This window comes from Diorhabda carinulata, chromosome 2 (assembly GCF_026250575.1).
Source record: "Diorhabda carinulata isolate Delta chromosome 2, icDioCari1.1, whole genome shotgun sequence".
Taxonomy (NCBI): Eukaryota; Metazoa; Arthropoda; class Insecta; order Coleoptera; family Chrysomelidae; genus Diorhabda; species Diorhabda carinulata.
In genome coordinates, this window is record NC_079461.1 from 10,234,257 (window position 1) to 10,260,754 (window position 26,498).

At 32.7% G+C, this 26,498-nt stretch overlaps 1 protein-coding gene across 1 annotated transcript; it reads right to left on the reverse strand.

Moving 5' to 3' along the window:
- Positions 1-5,144: 5,144 nt before the first annotated feature.
- On the reverse strand, positions 5,145-25,762 carry LOC130903559 (uncharacterized). The gene is made up of 6 exons (XM_057815739.1): positions 25,418-25,762; positions 19,854-19,927; positions 14,442-15,131; positions 11,388-11,681; positions 9,072-9,592; positions 5,145-5,706 (listed from the first exon to the last, which is right to left on the reverse strand). The coding sequence occupies exons 1-6, from the start codon at positions 25,422-25,424 to the stop codon at positions 5,670-5,672; spliced, it is 1,623 nt and encodes a 540-aa protein (XP_057671722.1). The 5' UTR covers positions 25,425-25,762; the 3' UTR covers positions 5,145-5,669.
- Positions 25,763-26,498: the final 736 nt, after the last annotated feature.

Consider the following 26,498-nt stretch of genomic DNA (forward strand, 5'->3'; position numbering starts at 1 on the left):
TTAATATTAATTATAATTGCGAAAATTGCAAATACATAGTCACCATTTTTTTAGTGTGAATTATGATGTCGATTTTTCTTCGAGTGTTTTCATTGGAATTATATTAATGATATAAAACTGCGGAGCTGCCTTGGTTGCACGCGCGAATCTTATAAACTTCAGAGTAAAATTTTGATTTCTTCGTGAAGACAAAAAGAAGCCTATTCATGAAGACATCAAATGATGTTCCTGCCTAACAAGTAATTTTTAAGACGCGTAAGTACGCAGAAATGTAAATTAAAATACTGATGTTATTAATACAGGCGAAGTAAATTTGAATTTTATAATTTAGTCACTGTCAGTGCTTTACAACATCCGCGACGAACCCATTTTTAATAGTGCGGTTACAGTGTTTCTGAAGCTTAGAAAAGCCAGTAAAAGAGACTTAAAAGAAGAATATTTTCAGAAGCATGGTTCTAAGGAAATAATCAGGTGATAGATAGCCATAGTTGCTGCCTCTTGTATAGCCAAGAAGAAGGAAAGTACCACCTGTTAGTAGATACAGCTCATAAATTAGCAGCTGTACCAATTTTTTCAATAGTAACATCATGGGCGCGCGGGACGTTAAATTTCACACAATTTTCATTTTTTCTCTCTAGCAAAGTTGGAAAAAAACTTAGAGCTTATTGTACATATTTCATGTTACAGTTAGCTGTTAGAATTTTCTCGTGAAGATTAAATAACAGTGGTATTAATAATATTGATGGAAAAAAAGATCTATTAGAACAAGTAAGAATAAAAACTAATATCTAATACCATTTATTTATTTCAGTTTTATGACTTTCAGTGGTGACAACTTTATGCCAAGCTTGTTAATTTGGGACAAAAATGTCAAAATGGGATTGAAAAACAAATATTCCAAAGCTAGAGGTGATTCATATAGAAATTAAAGACAATTTACATACGAACTAAAACAATTTTGAAGAATGTGGATTAAAATAAGTACTACGCTCTTAAAAACTATTAAATCAAGTCAAATATAGAGTAATCAGGGCTCATCAGGTTTTAAAAGTGCCTTATGTTACATATGAAGTAACAGCTGACAGCATATAACAAATGTGATGACTTCGCAGAAACACAGAAGTTAATAAAAACTGTATTTCTTTTAATAATTCATTCTTTGTTCTAACGTTGCTTAATAAACATATATTGTAATCGTAATCCAAATTCGAAGTTTTAATATATAATTTGCGATACCTAGGAATATATAGACCCTAAAGTAATAGAAGAAATAAATACGAGATCTCTAGAAAGTGACAAAGAAAATGCTCCGAAACATATAGAAAAGAAACCAGAAATTAAGGATACAAATACCGAAGTAGTTACCGAAAATATAGCGATAACAAAAATAGAATTTGTCAATTTTGCACATAGGATTTTTTCAAATGAATATGAGGATTTAGCGGAAAAACTATAGTCCGTCTTAAACGCCTTTAGCTACTTTATCTACAGGTTATCTTTGAAGGAAATAGAAACAACGTCGTGGCATACGTCAAAACCCGACTAGCGTGGGATTTAACAGACGATATTGATTCTCTGGGCAATATTCTAAGAAAAAGAAAAGCGGGAAGTTCGCTATTTATAACATCACAAATACTGTCACATAAACAAGAAAGAAAAAATAGTAATAGGTATTATGGAAATTAACGAATCCGAAAGATTCAAGCAGCCTCGAGAGATAATTATTTTATGCTGACTTTGTTAATTATCAACGTGAAAGAAGGTAAAACTCCCCGAAATTTTACCAATAATGGACACAACAATTACATCGACAAAATAATAAGTTTATACTATCGCAAAAACAGAAATGACGTTCAAAAAGACGTGGGAATGCGTTGTATATAAAAAATCACAATATCAATGAACATTCGAAAACCTATCAAGATCCGGATCCGGATCCTATGGGAAAGATTAAAAAATATTTAATCTGGACCTAACGCTTTCTACTTTTTTGGTTGTCAACTCTAGACTGACAGGCCACTATAAAATGTAACAAAAACTTATCAACACTTGACGGATATCTCAATTTTTAAAAGAGTTGAAATAAACTCAGCGCAGCTGGTGAACTAAAAAATCTTAGTTATTGATACTATAATGTGAAAGTGATTGCTGGCAACAAAGCTCGAGACTTTTATTCCGTGAAGTACATGAGATTTTTCTCCTTCCGACAAAATTTATTTATGAACACTCATAATTTTAATTCAATACTTTTAATATAAAAGTATGGACAGCATTGACTGGTTTTTAAATCTTCATAAGCATCGTTATTTTATCAACTACGTCAAAAATAGAGAAATATTCAAATCAGTGATGTGTATAGCAGTTGATTGGATACAACCAATAAATATTGATTGTCTGTCGCAGTTGCCTTAAAAATCGAGGCAGAGGTTTGAAGCAACCTCAAGGAATGGTACCATACAAAAGATGCTACTAAAAAATTTAGAAAAAAAAAAAAAGAAAAAATTGATCTACATTTTGTAAATAATGTAATTCCAATAATTTTTCTATTTGTTATTTTATTAACAACGCTGTCAGTTCAATATCAATAATCAATAATTAAGGGAAATTGAAATTATCAATTTGTGTAACAGCCAAATGGATAGAAAAATCAGGAGATATTGTCTGTGACTGATGCCAGAAAGATCGAGGAAAATGCAAATAGAATTTTATACAATAAGAGTATAACAAAGTCTATTGTAGTACTTCAAGAATAACAAAAAATTTGGTTTGAGATGATTGAATAATGGAGCCAGAACATTTCGTACAAATTAACATACCAAAGAAAAACTAGAAAACACCCAAATTGTGTGGATAATTTCCATAATTCTAATAATTCTACTATTAGTATTCATATCTTTTAATATTACTCAGTTTTTATAAATCATTGTTAGTTTGAAGTTGAAATGAAAATGAAAATAAAATATATTTCCTCTGTTTGTAATTGTTTTATATGGCATAAGCTATTACCAAGGATGGATGTGAATTGGTCCTCTCTTTTTTATGTAAAAAGCAAGCACAGGAGGACAACGCTATTACACTCGAGTAGTTCGAATGGTGCCTGCCGTGTATAGATGCCTATGGATAATGTTGATCTCGGACTTCTTTAGGTAGGAGTGCTACAGACAGACGTACCTTGGTAGCTGTTTCTACAGGCTTGCAATGCTCCATAGAAAAGATAAACTGACTTTCTGGGCGTCCTTAGGCGACCTCGGTGCTCATAAGCCACTTCTGCCTGTCGAGTAGGTTTTTCAAATACTACTCTAGGTGGGATTATGTTGGACATGCCGAAAGCGCATCTGTCGTGGTAGTATCGATGAAATAAAGTCAGATCATCGACTTTTTTTCTATGCTCGAAGTTGATCAAGTTTGTAGGCAACTCTGGATCTGGGTCTTGTAGAGGGTTAGAAGCTGTAGCGGCGTATATAGCTTTCTGGTCTTAACGAGGGTTCCAAGCCTGTGTTAACATGTCTTAGCCAAATCGGCCATGTAGCTATGTCAAGATAATTTCTCCCAACCTCAACACCCAACAACAAGTGAGTTTGTGGTGATGGTGATATTTTACGCCCAGACAAGAAATAATCCTAAGCCGCAGTGCCAGCTGCATTAAACTCAATTATATTGCTTGCACTCCCCTCCAGTATGTTTTCTAGATAAGTACTGATGGTGGTGATCTGTTATTGTCTACGGATTTGGATGTTAGTCGAGTTTTTAGAGAGTAGGACACCAGTGCGCTATCGTCGGCATAGCTGAAAATCGGGTTTGCAGTTTTGTTGAGTAGATCGTAGATGTACAAGAGACAGAGAGTAGATGACAAGATGCATCACTTGGGAACACCAGAGTTGACCCCAAACCTTTCTGAGGTGTGTTCATTGATAGCTACCTAGATGGATCTGTATTTGAGAAAGCTACTAAGCCAGTCGATAAGTGAGGGCGACAAATCGTACGATCTTCAATTATTTGGAAGTTTGGCATGCCAAACCCTGACAAAAACCTTCGATATATACAGTGTGATTGCTCGAGATTCCCTATATTTCTCTATAGTTTTAACTCATTCATAGGTGACATAGACCAGGAGATACCCGGTTGATCTATGTTTATCGTACTGAAGGTCAGTGATAATGTTAGTAGACTCAAGATATCTCAAGATTTGGCGGCTAAAGATTTTGTCCATGACCTTGGCAATGGCTGGGTCTAAAGCAATCGGGTGGTAGTTGTTAGGAAGCCTTTCTTTTCCTTTTTATCGGTATGCGCAGAACCCTATTAAGTTTCCAATATTCAAGGTCAAGATCTGGTTTATATCATAAGGAAAAGAGTTTACATCGCGAACCTGTTATTTCAGCTGCACATTTCTTCTATACGATTGGCGGTAATCCATCAGTACTAGTGGCTTTATTGACGTCAAGCACCTTTGAGAAGTTTTGCTACATCTCAGTTTCAAAATTCTAGTTCTGCCATCGGATCAGATGCAATTCCAAAAAGGTCGCTACTGATGTCTGTAAATTCATCGCCAAAGCTTTCTTGACCACCTACCAGCATCTGTACGTACGGAACAATATATGTCTTTCTTGAAAAGTTGAGACGATGTGAAATTAATACGTATGTAAAAAGATGAAGTTTTGATGTTAGTACCAACCAATAATCTAACCGAACTATTTATCTACTATTATATGAATTGGTTTTGAATAATAAACTAGTCAAAGTAAAGCGCAGCATTTGTCTTTTTGGTTGCGCTATAAAAACTCGGCGACCAATTTACAGTATGATTAGTGGAGCAGATGATGTTCACGATGATCTTACCAATGTCTGTTACCATCCAAGGGTGGTGAGTTGATTTACAGCCCGTCGTCCAAAGCAATCCATATCTTCTAGTTAATTGTTACTTACGTTTAAATGTATATGCTATATTTTACATACAGGTTACATGTAAAATAGCTATCCGGGGTGTCTCTCACTGATTGAAAGCTTGCTGGAATTAAATAGGTAAGCGAATTTTTCTGTCGATTCATAGTAGATAAACCGTGATGCCCTAGGAACATAACTACAGTCGACAGAAGAAAATCGCTAGAGGATAGGAAAGTGCTAGCAAGAAATTAAATACCATAGAATAGTCGAAAGTGTTTATTGAGAAATTGTACAATTAACTAAATGTATTAGGTACATTGATATTATATTTTCAATAAGAATCGTTGATTAAGAGTATATTACAGATTTTTAAGCAAAAATAATTTTTTACAGGTTAAAAAAAATTGTTAAGTTGTACTCACTGAAATGATGAGCTGAGCATGAATATCGCAACCAACTGCTAATATTTCTATAAAGATGCGGTGGTTTAGTTATACTTATACTTACAACTTATACTGTTTCTAATGAAACTGAATCCAGGCATTTTTGAATTTAATTTCAAAATAACTTTACAACATAAGTTTGAAGTTTTCAGTAATTTTTTTTCCAATTCTCGCAGAGGCAGGTCTCACCAAAATAAGAATATTTTGAAAACAACGAGAGTTACGTCCAAAATTATCAGATTTTGACTTGATAACGCTTAATCGTTTGAGAATTTGTCGATAGAGAATGCCATTCATTTTCTGATTAGCCAATTATAAGCTGTTCAAAGTGAAAGTATTTGGATTTTATACAGATTTATCATTCCAATTTATGTAGACGCTCCTGGAATTACGATTATTTGATTAAAATAAAATAAAATAAAATAATAGTTTTCATATTTCTCTATTTCGGATATTTATTCAAATATTTTCAAAGCTAATTGATGAATTGATGAATCCGATAAAAACACCAAACTACAACTTATTTCAAATAAAAGGAAAGTAAAACTGTCAAAAATAAACTGTGATAATGGAGTTGATAGAATGTTAGCTCAACTCAGCTCAACATGAGTACTAAAATTAATAGAAACATCGAAAACATCTACTATAATCTTCTTGATGTGACTCTGATATGTTCTAGCTTGAAATACTTGTTTTTCTATTGTCTATTTCGTCGCTTGTAGTATAAATCCAAATAGTCAGATTTTCTTACAGAAGGATCTATTGTGCCCACTTTTCTTGCTGCGATACTAGAGAACTCAGTGTTTACAGCTGATCCATCAATCCCACTCCTTATAAAAAGTCTAGAATGTGGGATGGCTTCAAATGCCAGAGATCTTCGTTTTCTATTTCATACGCACCCAGGTGTAGTGCTCTGGAGTTCTAAAGTGTTACACACTCTATGCACAAAGAGTGTTATAACCCCATAAGAATAAAATAAGAAGATGATTGCAAGATGAAGTTTGATGAATCTCTGACAACAAAAGTTCCACCCCTTCAAGGTAGTTAGTCTAGTTGCGTCATATTTTTTTCAAATTTAAATAAAGACAGCAGCCTGATATTTTGTGAATATCGTACAATCTCAAAAACATAGAGATAATTCTAGATAAGAGAAAATTGACTTATTTCAAACCATAGTCGATTGCCATTTGAAACTGCCGATAAGATTTCGTCTACAGGTAATTTTGCTTACATGAAACTTTTGCTTCCGCTGACGGTTACCATCGACGAAGACAATGTATTAATTCTTGGTGTCGAGATCAGTAGTTGAGAATCCGATTGGAAGCAAGCAAGTCAATATCCAGTGCTTCTAGGATTTTGATGAAGAATGGGGATTCTTCAAAGTTGTCTTATTCTTAGACGAACCTACTTTCCACAATAATGGTCAAGTGATTAGTCATAACTTACAATATTATGATACTGAAAATAAATATGTTTTCCATACTATGGACCGTCAGACTTGTTATCTTCAAAATTGTATAACTATTTTTAAATGGCAACTCTGTTTTTTTAACTTCAGTAGCAACTACACTAAAAAGTGAAGAGAGTTTATATTTACAACTTTATTAGAAAGTTCCGTGTGGTCATTATTAAAGATTTCTGATATGATTATCAATAAGCCGGCTTCGGAATAACGGACAAAAAACAAAACGATAATCCTAATTTAAAAGGAAAGAAATTCATATCACTATTTGTCACTATATAAATGTGATACAAGTACATCGTCGATTTTTCTTACAGAAATAGTATTGAAACTAGTAAACTTCAAAAGGTCTTTTCTAAATAGCTGCTAGATTCGTATCCAGTAATGTGAGTTATTGCGGTGTAACATTTTCCTTAAGCTCTGCCATATTACCTCCAAGTCAATTTTTGTGCAAAATATTTGAGATTATCTGAGAAGTTTTTACCCAAAATGTCTTTCTACATCTATTAAGTAATTTTCGTTTTCTACTTGTTTTTTGCGATTCAAACAATGAGTGTTCCTCCAATTGAAACCGAGTGGCGCGTCTGGATATTATGAGTGTCTATCCGGCTGTCTTGAAATTCTAAGCGAGTCATCATAAATACTTATAAATATATTCATGCTTCCATCATAAGATTAGTCAATTTAGTCATATTTATGCAAATTTTTTTGTCCTGAAACTCTTTTTTTTTCAATAGTTGAAATACACTAATAGAAAATTACAATTTTTTAATCCAACGATGTTTTTAATAAAATTGAAATTCTAAAAATATAATGAAAACCTGGTTTTCATTGAAAAAACCAATAAGCAAAATTGGAATCCACAGTTATTACCAGTTTTATTAGACACTTCAAACTGAAACTAGTCGTGTCCGACCAACCTATAGTTTTTTTATCCTATTAACCGACTTGATGAATCAATAAGATGTCGCAATGAATTTTCTTCATTGGTCTCTATCACTTTCAGTCGTCTACGATTATTTGGTACATTGGCTAAGTGCTGAAGCGATTCGGGGTTGTCATGGCATTTTCGACATACATGTCGAGTAAGCTTGTATGTGATTTTATCAAAATATAATATAAAAATCTAATAAATACCGCTAATTATTGGATTATAATGTAGTATTTTTTATTGTTCAGAATATTTGAACAGAATAGGTCATAAAAAACTTGAATTTTTTTTCCATTCCATTTTTCCAGATCCGAGAAATGATTTATCAAATGGATATAAAGTAGCGTTTATAATAATTGTATTTCTATTGAGGTGAATAATAGCAGTTGATAAGCAACACAGTGCCATCACCATGATAAACCAGAAATAATGAGTACGTTCCACTTAAAACCTGCAATGTTCATGTCTGCGACCAAAAAGGCCGTAGCTATGGAGGGAGAGAGAAGGAAGAATATCTCTTATGGGAGAAAAGTTAGAAACGTGTCCAGCTGTATACGATTAATAACAATTCAGAACCTTCCAGAATGGCGCTGGTGTAGACAAAGGGTATTGTATAAACGTAGTAATTGCAGATGAAAATTGAAGTATGTCGAGCTAGAAAATGTGATATTATAGTTCATTATTGAGAATTTCAACAACTTCCGTTGTAGAAAAGTGGAAAAAGTTATCGACGGAGTTTCTTTAAAAATTTGTTTATCAATTCGGGAGGATATTACACCCGGCCGCCATATTGGCTTGAGTGACAAACATTAAATTAAAAGGATTCATATTTTTAGAGTATTATTTTCAAAATAAGATAATTATTTAAATAACAAACAAGTATTCGAATAAATTTATTTTCTATACGTAAATGAAACAGAAGCTTAGGGTCCACCACCACAATATGGCCGACCTTTCATGCCATGTTACTTTTGGTGGAACGCAAATCTTGCGTTTTAAGTTAACAATATGGCGGCTTCATGATAACGTGTAGCTCGGGAAGAATACTTCGAATGGGCTGGATGACAGTAAATTCAGCAAGCTTGCTGTTAAATACTAATATTTTAACGGCGAACCTGGGGCTTCGAGAGCAGTTATATCATAAATGACTAACTAAATAAAGCAATCCTGGTTCTTTGGTGAAAAGATATAAAGTCACTTTCATTCATTGAAGGCATTAAGTGGAATGTACTCATGTCATATTTAGCAATGTATATGTATACTTCATTTTCTAAATGTCTGAGTTACGAGCCAAAATTCATCATTTTCGGTTTCAAAATCTTCAATAGCTGTAAAAATCCACATATTTCCTCACATGCCATTTTTGATTGCTCCTATCATCTTCCGCAGATCATTACGTCTAATTTTATTAGTCGTCGTTTTTGGAATATAATCTACTATTTTAACGCCCGCTCGCAACTTTTGGCTATCAGCAACTTTTTCATTTACAAATTCTTCGATTTCCTTTCCACAGTTCTTATCGTATTCATCAAATAGTACAACCACCGCCATAGCATGCTCTCCATCAATTTCATGGGGTACTCCAATTACAGCTGCTTCTTTAACAGCAGGATGAGATAGTATTATATCTTCTATGAGATTAGGTAGAATGTGCCATCCTCTGTATTTAAATATTTCTTTGATTCTACCAACAACGTAAAAGCATTCGTCATCATCATAGTACATAATATCGCCAGTTTTTAAGTATCCTTCTGAATCGAAAGCTGAAGAAGAGTCCATTTTGTAGTAGCCGTTCATCAGATAACCATCAAATTTAACTCTCAACTCTCCTCTTTGATTTGGTCCAAGAACTTTCTCCGTTTCGGTATCAACAATCTGAAATATTGTTAACTGTTAGATACATCATGTGTATTTCCTACTTAAATTTCAGTATGTAGATTTTTTACTGAAGCTTAGTGAAGTACTGATGAATAGAAGTTAATTATATAGTTTAATAAGCTAGAAATGACTTTGTCAACTGAAGAAATGAGTATTATTCATAATAGACCTAGAAGGTTTTCCACATATATAGCTGGAATATTAAAAAAGATTATCCATGTGAAACACATTCTACTTTTGGAAAGATCAGTTATGTGAAATACCATTATCAATAAACCTTTTGTCGCGCTGCTGTACCTCTTCAAGAGTAAATCGGGAATGTGAGATTAATCACCAGTATTCTGTCTTGATAACTGTCTCTTTATAGTAACTTCATAGAAAAAATATCTATGAGAGACAAATCAGGACGTTTGATATTTAAATATAACCGTTTCTGGAAAAGTAATTCTTACGATTTCCATCCAAATGTTTGCGATATCTAAAGTGATGGAAGTTAATGTTCTAATTGAATGCAGTAAATTGATCGAGCTCTAGTCTTAGAAAGCTGTTTTGCAGTTTTCTAAGACAATTTTAAGATTGTGAGACTGCAAATCTTTGATTGTATTTTTTTCTAATCAAAAGCATTCTCGTTCATATTTAATAATCATGTCGAAGGTGTTTAAAGATGAACTTACAAAGGAATCATTGTTCTCGTGAAATCTGATTTGTGAGTCACTGCATATATTGACTTTAAACGCTCTCTCTCTTGTATCTACTATTTAGGGTAATATTTAACACATAAGAGAAAAATCATTTGGGACATTTGGTATCAATAAAATATTGCTTATATTTTGGCTTTTTATATCACTGTTATGTTCAATAATTCAAAGTAAATCCATGAAACGGTTTAGTCTGCTTCTATTTATATGGAATTGGTATTATCGGTGCTATTATTGAAATTTGGGTTTTCTCTCATTACAAACATGATTTATGACGTTTTACTATGCAACAACATTGAATGTAACGGGTTTAATGTTGTTTGACCGTTGCCATAAAATCTTCAAATGCAGTATCATCATCCAATCAATGTAGCCATTGCCGTTATTGTTGTATTTGTGTATATTTTAGTTTTTCGACTGCTGGAACTGATAATACGTTCGCTCTGAAGATATCATGAAAAGTCTTATCCAGTACAATAACAGAATAATCGTCCACATTAAGTCACAGTTCTTAGCGATCCGAGCTTATATTCTCGTGAGGTTTTGGATATAATATTGCTGTTTTTTAAAAATCCACTGTTAGTTTTTATATAAGTTACTGTAGGCTGTCGTTTATTGTCTGTTTCTGTTCGAAAACTTGTCTATAAATCATTAAAAATAGTTCTTCGACTGATAGTTGTGTCGATAACTAATTCTCCAAACCCACACCATCATAAAAATTTGTCTAATAAAAATAGTGAATGTTTAGACTTTGTTTGCAAAAGTTTGCAAAAGATAAATTTCTGAGAATGTGAAAGTGTGACGATTATCACATTTCAAAGTATTTTCACCGTCACCGTAGTACTTTATGGTTTCATTTAAAAGAAATACCTCAAAATATTCGTATTCACGACTACAATCACTCTGTTAATATACGAGAGTGGTTCCGATATAGAGCGGAATTTTTAAATGAACGCGCGAAAAATTGAGTGCCGTAAAAGTGGTTGCACTGGATATTAGACTGGCATTTTACAAAGCGTATAGAATAGCCTGGATTACATAACCTCGCTTAGTATGCTTAAAGTAAAGTATATCTCACTTAAATTGAAACTTACTTTCCACTGAAAACCTTTCAACATTTTCCCACAGGATAGGGGCTTCTTGAGTTGCAAAGCATATTCTTCAGGTGAAGTAACATTGAACATGGTAATTAAAGATCCAGCTTCAGTTTGACCATAACCCTGGACAATTTTCGCTTGGGGCAATATTTCGAAAAGCGATGTCATTAATTTCAAAGGGACAGCACAACTTCCCACTAGAAAACTATCTAGACTACTTGCATCAACATCGGCAGGCTTATGTTTGACAAAATCTATAGCATGGTATGGCGCTAAAAACATTGTAGATATCTGTAAAATAGAATTGATAATAATCTCACTGTGGAAATATAGAATTTTTCTAGTAGAATACATCGTAAAGCGACTTCAAAAAAATGAATAGACACAACATTTAGCTCTTAGATTGATTTTATTCATTTTATTTTCGTTTCGATTCTCACTACAACCATTATCAGAAAGAATACATTTGACATTAACAAAAAATTAATGGCAAAACATGAATTAAAACTTATTATTACAATTGTTCTTGAAAATGTCAGTGAACAATGTTACATAAGATGTCAGTGAAAAGTAACATTAGGAATCAGTATATCTATCTTAGAAATTTCATATATACCAATATTCTAATTGAAACACACTATTTAAACTACCACTACACCAATATCACACTGTCTGACGCGCGTTTCGATTATCAAGTTATCGTCTTCAGAGACTGAAGGTAAACTGATCTTATCAGCCTCAGAAAGTGCAGGGAAACTATTTTATTTCAGTCTCTGAAGAGAAATGCATGTTAGACAGTGTAATTGTGAGTGTTGGTATAGTGGAAGGGTGAACAGTGTGTTTCAGTGTCAATATCACTTGAAGCTTTTCATTTTCATAATAATGATCTCTCCTATGTTCATGGTATTTTCATTTGTTTTGCTTCTTGTTCAAATCATGCATTAGGCTTTTTTCCCTTCATTTCTAATTCTATTAACTCGATTGTTGCTTCTTATGGGGCTTTTTATTCTTTTCCATTAGGGCTTTGTCGTCTGTATATGCCTTTAACTCCATGTATGTTTGTGTGAGATACCTTTTGATTCCAGCCTCTTTCATTGCTTCTTCGAGAGGTATCTTTAATAGGGTTGTCGATGATGTGCTTCTCTGTCTCCACATTTATTTCTACTGTTGAACATCCGTGGTTAGTACTTCGGCATTCAATATTTCAATTGTTCTTTCTTCCAGTCTGTTTATACTATCGAAGGCTTTATTAAATCAATAAATCGTATATGTAGCCTTATGTCCTATTAGTAGCACTTATAGTTCGTATCGAGTCTACAGTGGATCTTCTTTTTCTAAAGCTCTATTGGTATTCTCAAAGTATTTTTTCCACATGTTCCGTTATATAAGTATCATTATGGTCAAATTTTTATAATGGTGTTTGAAAACATGATTCCTTGTAGTTATATTTCAAATATTGGAATCTGTTGATCCAATCTCCATTTCTCTTGCTCTCAAGGAAACAGATAAAATATCAATGATACCTTCAAAGTTTGAAAAATGATGAAATGAATGTTTAATTAAATGGTATTTGAAAGATTTGCAATTCACTGACACTTCTACATCTGTAGAAAAGCTCGTCTATCGAACTAAAGTGTTGAAATGAATACGGAAAATGTGTTGCTGGGGTTGATGAATTTTCTCGGATATATGAGCTTTGCTTTTCCCACCATTTACCTGAAGATCTTTGTTTTCATTAGTTAATGGGAAGGTATGGAGAGCCGATTTTCTGGGGATGATTATAACAACTCAGCTATACGAGTCGAAAGAATTAGATACGAAACAATAAATTTTTTACATTCTATTCTCAAAATTCATACGGCAGGTTTGATTTGATTATAACAAATGTATCCACGGAAAAGTAAATTAGAAGGCGAATGTTAATTAACTTATTCCCTTCGAAAATAACGTTATTTACATATATATTTGCCATTCTAAATAATATCAAATTAAAAAATGTCAATCGGCCTTGAGAAGCAGTTTCCAATAGGGGACATTGTGTCAACATATTATGCTTGCTCCAAACTCATGCGAGATGTTTTCTAGAGGATTTCGACATTAATCTAAGCGAGTAGAGCTATGCATACTTTCAATTTATTCAGTTGCTCGCTAAGTTTACTACAAATGAACGGTGCTTCAATTGACGTTTATGACGGAAATGAATTTGATTGAAACTTTTTTTTCACATGACCTCTGAAGTGGACCACTCACGATACTGCGGCGTTGTACGATTTGGTCGCATCCAACGAAATTGAACGCAGTTTTCTGAATTGTACCAATCATCTGGATACAGTCGTAACTCTTCTAATAAAATAAAATAACTAAGTGAATACCGTTTCATGAGCCTCTTTTTACACAAAAATCTGCGATTTACTTTAGTTTTTGTTTCATTACGCACAGATGCGAGAGACGCTAATAAAATATTAAATTATGCTCTGACAATACTAACAGCGAAGACTACACTGCGTCACAGTACCGTGTGTGTCCACGTCAAATTTTCAATCAAATTCTACAACACCGTCGTACGATCCTGTCGTACAACTCCGCAGTATCATGAGTGGCCCGCTTAAAAGTCTCTATTGATGATTTTTGTATAGATTTCAACTCCTGTATACAATACAACGCGACACAAAAATTATAATGGTACTCCACACAAAGTAGAAAAGACTGTACTTATATTTTGTAGTTGTACCTACCTACATCATTCACTTTATTTACCTCCTCACGTTCTTTGAATTGCGCTCACAAAATGGACAAATAGCCTGGAGACACAGAGGCGAGGCGAGGCGAGGAAAGGCGAGAGGAAACGAACACATCGTCAACACTCGCGTTCTCTCTTATAACCTCGTGGATAGTCTAAATCTGGCTTTATGAGAAGTTTTGTTGGAAAATGTTGTATCAGTCAGAACTACGAACGAGCTAGATACAACTTACACGGTAAAGATGACATTTCATATTAACTATAACTATACTATAAACTAAATAATTTTATAATAATGATATTCATTTTACCTTGTATTTGTCAATTAATCTCCATGTATATTCCGGATCAAATTTGACTCTTATAACACAAGAATAGCCAAACCTTACAGATCTGAGTAAAGAAAATACTGCACTGATCCAATAAAGAGTGGTATACGTCATAATCACAGTATTCTTATCTTTAGCGTTACCTAATACTCCAACTGTTCCGGATGATTTGATCAGAGCTTTGTGATTTAAGCATATTCCTTTGGGTAGACCAGTAGTTCCACTACTGAAAAATATTACTGCCGTATCAGAATCATTTTGTACCTTTTCGATTTGGAAGGAGTTTTCTTCTTCGCTAGGCTCAATAAACTCTGAAAATTGTCTATATTTTTTGCATGGTCCAAAAACAACAATTTCTGTCTTCACACCAGCTTTTTCCAAACAACTTTCCATAAAAGCTAAAGATTCTTCAGCGACAAATAGGATTTTTGGTTCAATGAGTTTGAGGAGATGAATGGTATCTAAGTGGGATAAGTTTGGATCAAAGCTGTTGCATATTGCTCCTAGAAATTGAGTGGCGATGAAAGGTACTGGAGTGTATTTTTGATTGTGCGTACACGAACTAACTATATCTTTTCGTGAAATTCCCATTTTTTTTAGTTTGACAGCCGTCCTAATACTCCATTGTAACACATCTGAATAGGTTGTCGTTTCATTTATATCATCCAAATACTAGAAAAAAAAAGTGAATCGATTATTTCAGATGTTTGAACCTACAGTGGTGAACATTTAGAAGTAATATAGAGATCTGATAATTTAGAATGAGACGCAAGGAAATTAGAATTTTATGTTATGCAAGCGATGCCGTAATATTATTTAGTATATGAACTATTCATTATGAAGTCAGGATAATTGCAGACTTTTTCTAAAATAAAAGTAGTCGAAATCTGAGAGAAGAGTTGTTGACACAAATAATAATTAGTATCATGAATAAATAGTGTGGAAAAACAAATCGCTTTATAATAATTGATTATAATCTGTGTAGAAATAGAACATAACCACTTCGGGGCACGAAAAAAATATGGCGACTATATACTGAAAAGCAAGTTTACAAACACTTTCAATACATAAATTTTCATGAATCCTCCAATCCAGCTAACAAAAATCTCCTAATTTCGCTGGAAATATTCTGTAGAAGGCAATTCGAAAATTGCAAAACCATAAATCTGATGAACGATTATTTTCAAATCTTGTCGGTATCTTGTCATTAAGCAAATCGACGAATAGATTTTGCCTATTACGAATAACGCAGTAATTCTATTAACCTCTTGTCTAATTCGGTCTTGCAACTCGTGTATATTTAGCCGTTTACCTACCTAAACATTGATTCTAATTATGGGCAAGAAAAAAAATCTGGAGATCTTGGGGTTATTCTATTGATAATCATAGAAAAAATCACCCTATAAGAAAGCACTGGCCCAAAAACTCATCACATGTATAATTCTGGGGCGCACCATCTTGTTGTAACCAGATAATAATCTGTAAGTTAGTGTTGTTGACATTTGGATACATATTTACAAGGACTTTTATAATTTCTATTCACAAAAATCGCAGATAACGTTCCGCTGTAAAAAATCAAGACCATTAATTATTCTCACTCATACATTGATTTTCTGATGAGAGTATAACCTTCAGTCATCCTCTGAGTATTATTCTCAATCAGTCTCTGCAATTTTTGACGAGTGATCCATCCATTTAGGTTTCCAAATACCTTTAATATTAAATGGATTGTATTGATAGTTTCGATTGCAGTATATACAATTTGAATGTGGCGTACAGAAAATTTAAAAACCGTGAATCTCATGGACTTAATTGTTTCCCAAATGAATGGATCAAATATAAGGATAACACATTTGATAAGGAAATTTGAGCGAAATACTCAGTCGGGAAAAATATCGAAACTAGAAAAACCATAAATAGACAGAAGACGTATGAGCTCAGATTTAAGCTAGGCTACTATAGCCGCTTTAGTTGGATTATGTTTGCAAAGTCTATCTATAATAAAATCCAGTGTTCTCAATAAAATATCTGTGACTACCTAGCCTTAAAAAGGTTGTGACGGCATATTGTGATTAGAGCTCGTCCAAAGAATAGCTACTGAAAACCCAAAATTTACAAAAGAGGTATTGGAACGTTTGCTATCGGATTTATTCATCATCATAGCAACGCTCCAGGCCACTCGCAATTCATTTTCGTATTTGTAGCTGCTAAAAGTCTAAAAGATTGTACACTTATAATATAACTGTAGTTGAACGGCTGATGTATCAAACCGACAAAAACAAAGATCTGAACATACAATAATTATCTAACATGGAATTAAATTAAACAGAATATGGCATAAAGTTTTTTGGTAACTTCTAAAAACTTTATAACATCTACCGAGAGAATATAGATAAAATTTAAATAACTAGGAAATATTATTGTAATAAAATTTGACTCATTAAACATTTGATTATAAACGCATGACTATATTTCCCTTATCTTTTTGTGAATATTATGTTTCTAAATAGTTAGTTATTAACGGGATACAATAAATTAGATAATGTTAAATTATTTATAATGATATTCAATATTTACAAATTCTTGAAAAGTATTTTAAGTTTATTCACTTATGAATTATATTAGAATTCTTTACATTATCTAAAGCTTTTATTTAAATATTTTATTTTCAGATATAAATTTGTTTTATAAAATATGTATTGCACAACGATATAGGAATAGAAAAAATTTTATGACATTCCACTTACTAAGCAATGATTTTCTATTTGTAACTCTACAATTTATCCAAATGGACCAATTTACAGTCAATTTCATAGTAAAAAGCGCCATATATATCCGAACAACTGGTACGAGGATGGGCCCAGAAGTACCTGGTCTGACCTAGAGATGGCGGTAATTCCTTGAAAAATACCACTGCATTAGAAAGTAGACAACCTATACAGCATTTGTTTCATGTTTGAAGACGCCACGTTGCTTAGTATTTGTTTGGCAGCCATCAGTGGTGAGCATTTTCAGTCAATTGGTCAATGTTATGCGATACAATACTTTCTTTTGAAAGGCGTTAGTCCAACTAATATAAAAGCTGAACTAGATTCTACTCTGGGCAAGACTGCTTCTCCGTTATCAACAGTGAAAGGGTAGTAGAGTTAAAACAATATCGTACAACCTGCGAAGACCAGCATCGAAGTGGTCGATCAAATGAGATAACGACTCCAGAAATATTGAAGAAAATCTACGAAGCGGTATTGGATGAACGTCGACTAGAAGTGCGCGAGCTAGCAGTTATAGTAGGCATTTCAAAAAATGAGTACATCGCATATTAACTGAAATTTTGAAAAGAGCTGTGCGTAAGATGGTTCCCGTTAGCTCACGATGGAAGAAAAACAACGTCGTGAAGATTTTTTCATCGAATGTTTCACAGAAATAAAGTTGAATTTGTTCGTCGTTTCATAACCATGATTGAAGCGTGGGTCCATCATTTCACACACAAAACAATCAAAACAATGGACTAAAAAGGAAGAGAAAGCTCCAAAGAACGTAAAGATCGTTCCATCCGCAGGCAAGGTTATTGCGTTGGTTTTTTTTCTCGTGGGATAATTTTCATTGACTACTTTGAAAAAAGAAAAACTAGACGAGCATTATGTGAACTTGTTACAACGTTTGAGCGAAGTAATCAAGCAAAAACGGCCGCATTTGGCTAAGAAAAAATTGTTGTTTCATCAAGACAATGCACCAGCTCACACATCCGTTATTGCAATGGCCAACATTAATGAATTTAAGTTTAAATTGTTCCCTAATGCACCCTATTCGCCAGATTTAGCCCCTTTGGAATATTTTCTGTCCCCAGACTTGAGAAAATGACTCGGTGGTCGAAGATTTTCTTAGAATGGAGAGGTGCAGTTAATGGCTATTTTGAGGAGTCTGACGATTCTTATTATAAAAAGGGATCAAACTTGATGAACATCGTTGGGAAAAGTATATAGAGCTAAAAGGAGCTTAGGTACGACAAATAAATTTATTTTGTACCAATAATTTTTGTGTTTTCTTTTTTGGGCTAGGTACTTCTGGGACCATCCTCGTAAATATGTCTTTGATCAATTATGCCGAGATTGGTACCATTTACAATTCTATACTATCAATAACTAATTATTTCCGAATTACTATCTTGGGGTCAGAATTCAAAGAAGTCAGCGGTCAAATGTTTACCGATATTTCAAAATCTATATTGATGTCGCCCATATACATCGTACTATTTTCCTGATAGTGTCTGTTAGAATTCTGTTGTGTCTGTCGGTTAATCGTTATAATGATTTTCGGAAACCCATGTAAAAATTAATTTAAACCATTACAATCGATCGGCGAACTTACACTTCCGAACAAGTGTTCGATTAATTGAATGACAATGAAGAAAATGCAGCAACAATTTACCTAAGCTATGCAGAAAGTAAACACAAAATTTTGAGAATTCACAATCTGAATCGGACGTAAAATTTGAAGATAATTCTAAAATTATTTTCACGTAATCTAAAACTCCACTTACCACCTCCAGAAATATCAAAACAAATATATTTGTATCTTTCCGGTTCGAAGGGTCCTGCTTTGTTGAACAAGCAGAGTACTTATTCTTTTAGAAGTATGGGCTTTTCTCAAAGCCGAAAGGATGTTTCAAGACATAGTGGACCACAACAATACCCAATTTCAGAATTTAATACAAATTATGCAAACATAGTATCACAAGTGGATCATGGGTTCCTTTCGGAACTAAATGTTATGTGATTTCAGGACTTTTTAAATCAAACTATGAAGACGCAACTTATTGTAACTGATGCATCAAGAAGACTAATATTTAGAGCCACTATATCGAAACAGTGTTTTTTGTTTCGGACTAACAATCAGATTCAACCACCCAGGCTCAAAAGCTGTGAGGAAAGAAGCAGTTTATAAATTAGCACCCATCTCGAACATATTCCAGCATATCATAAAATATCCAAAACCCAATTATACCTATTCAGTGTTCGATACTATGGATGAAATATTAGTTAGATTTAGAGTCGCTGCAGCATTCTAATTCACTTACACCGTAAGTCAGATAATTATGATTTGAAAATATTGTGCCTATGTTGTGCCGAAGCCCATAATTTGTTTTTATTTACTTTGTGAAGCTACTACTACTCTTGGAAAACTCTGCATATCAATGTATTACCTCTTGTGGAACCAATTGCACAAACAAATAGAAAAGTATCAGTCGGAGGCTTAAGGAAGTATTTATAATACTCATCCGACTGACAAAAGTAGTGAATTTCACAAGCTTAATTTTAATATTTTAAAAATGGCAATTTTTATCAATGAATTCGGACTTTTACTAAATCTGATTCTTATTCATAGTTCACTTACCTGGAAAATTTTATCTCTGTGGAGGCAATGGTAAAACATATCCCCCAAAGTTTTGAAAGAAGTGTCATTGTTCACTACAAAACAAAAAGAGATAAATGGTATGAATTGTAGCTTGATTAAGTTAGAAAGGTTAGAAAGCTCCATTTATCATTTGATATCACATTAATTTGATAATTAGAAAGTATGAATGTTTAATTATTTGGATATTTGCAATATAATAAAAAATAATGGATATAACTCTAATAGTCATTGTCAACTTTAAAAAATACAAATCCGATTTTTGGAACCTATCCGGATGTTGGTCATCATGTCCCGAAATTTGTCAATAGTAGCTGATGATTAGTCTAATCATCATTAGCTAATACCAGTTGAAAGCTTGATAGTAGTGTATTTCATCATGACAAATTTTCAAAAATCGAATGAGCTAATTAAAATTTATAGTCATTTCACAAATAACACTTTAAATAAATAAAAATGAGGACTTTTTAGTAGCCTCGCTGTATGTTTCTTAGTTTGCAATAACCTGAAAAAATATTTGATTTACATTTATTATCATGACCTTCAGAGGAATTCAAATTTAATTTTGTTATATGTACAATTTGGAATTTGATATTTATTTTTTTTATTTACTTATAAATTATATGATATTCCATGGTAGAATGATAATATAAGAAATTAATTGAATGTACTGGGTGATGCTCTATATAATTTAAAATATATCACATCCAAAATCAAATATATCAAATCAGGTAACTTTTACTTTGACATTAGAGTTGAATACATGACCCAATGCAAATGGACGTACTTATCAGCAGCATTCAACAAAATTATGCATATCATCATTGTTTTATAGAAATAACTGATTATTGTAGGCATTTATTCCATTATTTTGAATTCTGTCTTCGTGACGTAATGTTTTTCTACTTTATTTACACTCTTTTTATTTGTGAGGTGAATTTATAAATATTGTCTCTTACATTCTTCATTTATTTAAACACTATACTAACTTATAATCACTAACTTAAATAATTTATCTGAATTCTTCGAATATCTTCTATTTCAGTCGGTTCACTACGACTACTTATTATAAACTAACTAAGCTGCGCTAATTCTTTATATATATATATATCCCAAAAGAATTCTCAAAACTCTTGGAAAATAAAGGAACAAAACAAATACATAAATAGACCTTCCTAGAAATTATGCAAAAAAAAACAATGTAAATAAACCAAATTCCGGGTATTTTCAATGTACATCAAAGACACTGTGCTTCCACCAGATTTTAGAACTCCACTACAATCGGACAGGACCGGCTCTAGGATCCATATAGCGGAGAGGCATTTGTAATTTACAATTTGAATAAAATTTGAGGGAAATACAAGCCTTCAAATACTTTTTTAAATAATGTTTACCCAATGTGGCGTTGAATCATTACAGGTATTGTAGAGCTGATTACTTACAAATGAGGTTGGAAGTCTATGGAATACTATGGTTAAGTTAATTAATATTTAACATCTTTTTCAAGCAAAAATCCTATGAAACAATAAAATGGCGCAAATTATTATTTGAAAAATATTATATAAAATGAAGTGGGTATCCTGATAATAACTACTGTCATTTACACTAGATTTTGATGAGAGTATATTGAAAAGTCAACAAAACAGTGGATATAGATGATAATTATGGGAAAGTCCCATCTTTGGTCCCATTAAACAATGAAGAAAATAAAAACATTTATAGTTATGAAAGTCTAGAATTAAATCTAATATTTTAAAATTCGGGATCATTAATTGCAATATTAATCAACAAGTTCGTTGGATAAATGTTTCATTGACATTATTTTCAAGAAATATATTTTTTCAACGGTAATTTCTTTCTATATTAACATAGTTCGAAGTAAATTCGAATTCCCAATTATAAATAGTTTGAAACGTCACCAGCGAAATGTTTATGTTGTTTTTTTTTAAATTTCGTTGTCGAATAGAGTTTGTCTATCTATATAAAGGTTACTGCTTCATCGTAATATAAACGGGTATAATTTTTACTCTATATTTGGATACAATACTGGCATCAATAGACCTGACTACGCTAGATTTCCATCTGATCAGTGGTCCACCACTTCTCCCCTCCATTTCCTTCCACAGTTTTTTTGTTCTACCTCTTCTCCTTTTGCTTTCTGGTCTCACCCATGCAATTCGTTTCAAGAGTCTGTCTCCTCCGTCTATTCGTACTAAGTGACCTAAATATTGTAACCTTCTTGTCTTTACAAACGTGTTAATTGGTGACTGATTGAAAAGTGTGTAATATAAATCATGGTTTGATCTTCTCTCCCATCCTAACGCCGTCCTCCAAAAATTCTTCTTGGTATTTTTTTCTCCCAGATTTCCATTTTCTGTTTAGTTTTATTCGTCATTACCCAGGTTTCACAGGCGTATGTCAGAATAGGTTTGAAAATTGTTTTATAGATTCGAACTTTTGGTAATTCTTAGTTTGATTTCTTTTTCTTCTTGGCATTTATTATCTATCTACTTCATCGAATTTCATTAACGTCCCATCATGTTTATGTACTCTGAAATTGTTTTTTGTTTTGCTTCAACAATTATTCTTATCTCCATAAACTTTGTTGTGTCATTATTGTGTGTTGTTGTGTGTTGCTGCAGCTGTTATTAGTTGTTTTGTGGTTTCTTCAAGCTTCTTCTGTTTCTTGTCAGTCATCGGCTAAGCATTAATGACTTCTGTTAAATAGCATGCCCTTTCTGTTAATTCTTCTTAGTATGCTTTCCAAAGCTAGATTGAATAGTACCGTTAATGGGGGTCTCCTTGCCTTAATCCTTGTTGTGTTTTAAAAGGTTCACTTTTCTTGTTCTTAATTTTCACAATATTGGTTGAGTCCTCTAATCTCATCAGCAATACATATCTCGGCAATGATGCCTGCAGCAGTATGACACGTAAATATGTTTTGTAAACGGGTTACACAATTGGGCAATGTGTAACAGTGGATTTTAAATTATATACATTAAACAAACATGTGAAGAAAAAGTCGAGATTGTGGTTCTCACTTGAATTCAATAGGTGTGAAAATTTATGTCTAGTAATGCGTCTACCACTTATTTTTTAAAATTTTTTGTATTTTGTAAGCCTCAAACTCGATATATGAAGTTTTCAACGATAACAACGAATCCACTTTTTTTAACAGTTCTATCTTTAATTATTCCTTCTCACAACTCAGTGCGTAAATATATTTGAATAATAAAGACAATAATTCTCTCTCATTTTATTACTACCAATTTTTTGAAAAACAGCAAATAATAACCAAAACAATGTAATATTGCACTGTATGTTTGCTCTCCAAGTGATCGTCCGGCAACCTGTGTTGTCTGCAATAGATAAAACTATATCGGCGATACTAAACACGCTAGGACGTACGGAAATTCTATTCTATGAGTATATTGCATTCTCGCCGTTGGTAATGTTAACGGGTACTTTATTGCAGCCACAAATTGTATTAAAAATATTACCTGTTCAGGAGCACTATCAGACGTTGTTCAGCAACAATTTTAGTAAATATAGGAGGGGAGATATTAAATATTAAATATATTAAATTAGTGCCATGGAAAATTTCAATATAATATAGTGGCAGAAGGATTAAAAATATTAGAAATAAAATCGATTTTGTCAATAAAATCGTCAACTTCATTGAAATGTGAATCGAACTCAACGAGTATATTGAAATAAAACCAGCAATTGCACCTATATATTTATTAAAGAGAAATAACGTTACAGGATTAACTATACAAAATTTCACGAAATTCATCATGAACTATAGTTTTAAATAAAATATTTAACAGTTTAGAGATTGGGTACTTCAGTAAATGGAGTTTTACTAATCATAAAAATAATAATTACTCAGAACGTGTTGTCATACGAGTGCTATTCGAGTTTACAGATACTTGAAACGTTTAGACCACGTTTGAGTCCGGAAAACCATCGAAACATGCTTGCTCAAGCACCATCTCGAGCAAGCATGTTTCGTTGGTTTTCCGAACTCAAACGTGGTCTTGGCTACAGGATGAATTGTGAGGCATACTTGGCTATTAGTTCCACTTGCATACACTTAATATCAAATGAAAATTTGACTGTCAAAAAGATTTGTTCACATTAGATACCATACAATTTGACAAACGTTGAAAAAATTCAATTACAGTGCTTCAGAAGATATCTACAAGATTGTGACAGGCGACGAAACTAAACTACAATCGACTTTCAGGGTCTTTCAAGACGAGCCAAATCCAACAAAAGTTGTCCGTGCTCGAAAAACTTCAGAATAACTGGACATGTCGCGACCGTTCCATCAGAACAACGTAGACGTGTTAATTCTGAATGTTATACCAGTATTTGTTTACCAGAAGTGTTCGAAAAAATCAGGAAAACCAATCGCAGAAAACGAATATTCTGCACCACGACAATGCGAGCTCTCACACATCAGTTAGTGATTGTTCATCTACCGGTTAGTGCTTGTTTGGAACCCAAAAATTTCTTCTTAATCCCGCAAATCACTAAATTGGGAGGTTAATGTTTTTCTACACCAAAAGTAATAGTTGTTGCGTTCAAATAACATGTTTTGGAGGTACCTCAATCGGAATAGAAAAAATGGTTTAAAGGCATAAAGGCTCGTTATATATTTCTAACAATTCAGCATTCGTTCTTCTTCTCCGTGAATCTTTGACCATTTTCGTGTTCCCAGTATTTTCTGGCCCCCACAATTTTTTCTAATAATTCTTCTTCTGGGTTAGTACCCAGGACTCACACTCATACTCATAGTACAATTGAACCAATCATCGTTTTATACAATCAATCTTATCTTTGCTGCTTTGAACATCTTTTTCGCTCACTTAAAATATTATTAGGGGACACTATTATTCCACACACCCTTTGCAATCCGACTCTTTCGTTTTACCATCACAATTCATTATCAGCAAGGACGATCGTACAATTCACTTTCTACTTAATATCCAACGGTTATAATTCGGAAAGTAATTAGTGCTACAATATTTGTAATATTATGAAATAAAATTGCGTGTCTCGTTTGTGACAACGAATATATGCAAACAATTCATTAGAGAGAAAGCCTTGATCATATAATTTGCTGCAGATTATGTTACGTAACTTCAATCAAACAAAACAATAACTACTGTCGTGTTTTTCACTAACCTCAATATGAAGAAAACATAATAAAACCTACCTTACCAGTTTCTCACTAAAAACATGAATTATTCTATTGATTTTTAGATATATCTCAATTTTAATAGTTGAATAATATGATTTTGAAAGAAAAGAAAATTCATGAATAATTGATGATATTGATATGCAATTGAAGGAATTAATTTTTTTGTTAAATTGTTTATTTTATTTTTGTAATTATATATAGGTTAATGTGTGACATTGATCCCGTGCAATCAAATCAAGAATATGTTTTTATTGATTTAAAAAATATATGTAACTATATCATTTATAAATATATCAACCTCTGAACTATCGATAATTTCTTATAATGAAATACATACCGTTCATATTGCGAAGTACACTGTAGATAAAATCGTCAAAGAATGAACAAGGACGACCTGCCTGATATGTAAGTCACGAATGACTTCGATTATCTCGTGCCGTGTATGCTTCCAATGATTCACTTTGCATTAATAAAGTTATAGTTATATTTATTTTCATCAACAGAGATTAATTTTATATATACTGTGCTACTTAAAAGTAACCCGTTTCTGTTACACTGATTTTATTTGGAATGTGGAAAACAGTTTTTCTACTTCTGGTAACGGTTGACATGATTTTTTCAAGTAGGACGTTAAGGCAGGTAGCATCTCGAATGAAAAATATTGATAATAGCTATTATATTCTATTAACTTTTTTGTTATTTGGACTGGCTTTCACGGATAGAGTGAATAAATAGTAATAGATATCTAGAGACAAAGTTTTAACCTTCGAAAGTGTTGATTATCTAAAAAACAGCTTGCAAAATTCTTGAGAAACGTTGAATATTTTTGCATGTGATCTTTGACACTCTCAATTTTTATAATTTTGTAGCTGTATCTTGGAATATATCCGGTGAAGTTGAGAGTTAGGATTTATTAAGGACTGCAATAGTTCTTTGAATTTCCAGAAAAACAAGATAAAAAATCATGCGAGCCTTTTAATTGACTACGCTAATCAGTAACTGGGTGATTCCATTATAACTGTGATATTCAATGTCCTGTATTGTTTTTTTGTACTAGTCATTAATTAATAATCAATTAATAAAAATTTTGTGTTAATTGAATAATTCTTAAGATATTTAAACATTATTTTTATACAATATAACTTGCCACTTAAAGAAAACTTATACTACATCACTTGAATGTCAGTACCGTGTCATGTCCATTCCTAGAATTTACCGATAAATTATTAATTTTTTTTGTCGTAACAAATGATTTAAACTAATTACCTTATAAATTCTAATGTTTATGATCAAACTGAGGAAAATTGATGCACTTGTTGTTTAATATCTTAAGTTACCATGTCAGTACCGTGGATAAATGAGTCAGTACCGTGGAACTCAAAATCCGACATTTGTGTCTTGCTCGTGATACTTTGAAG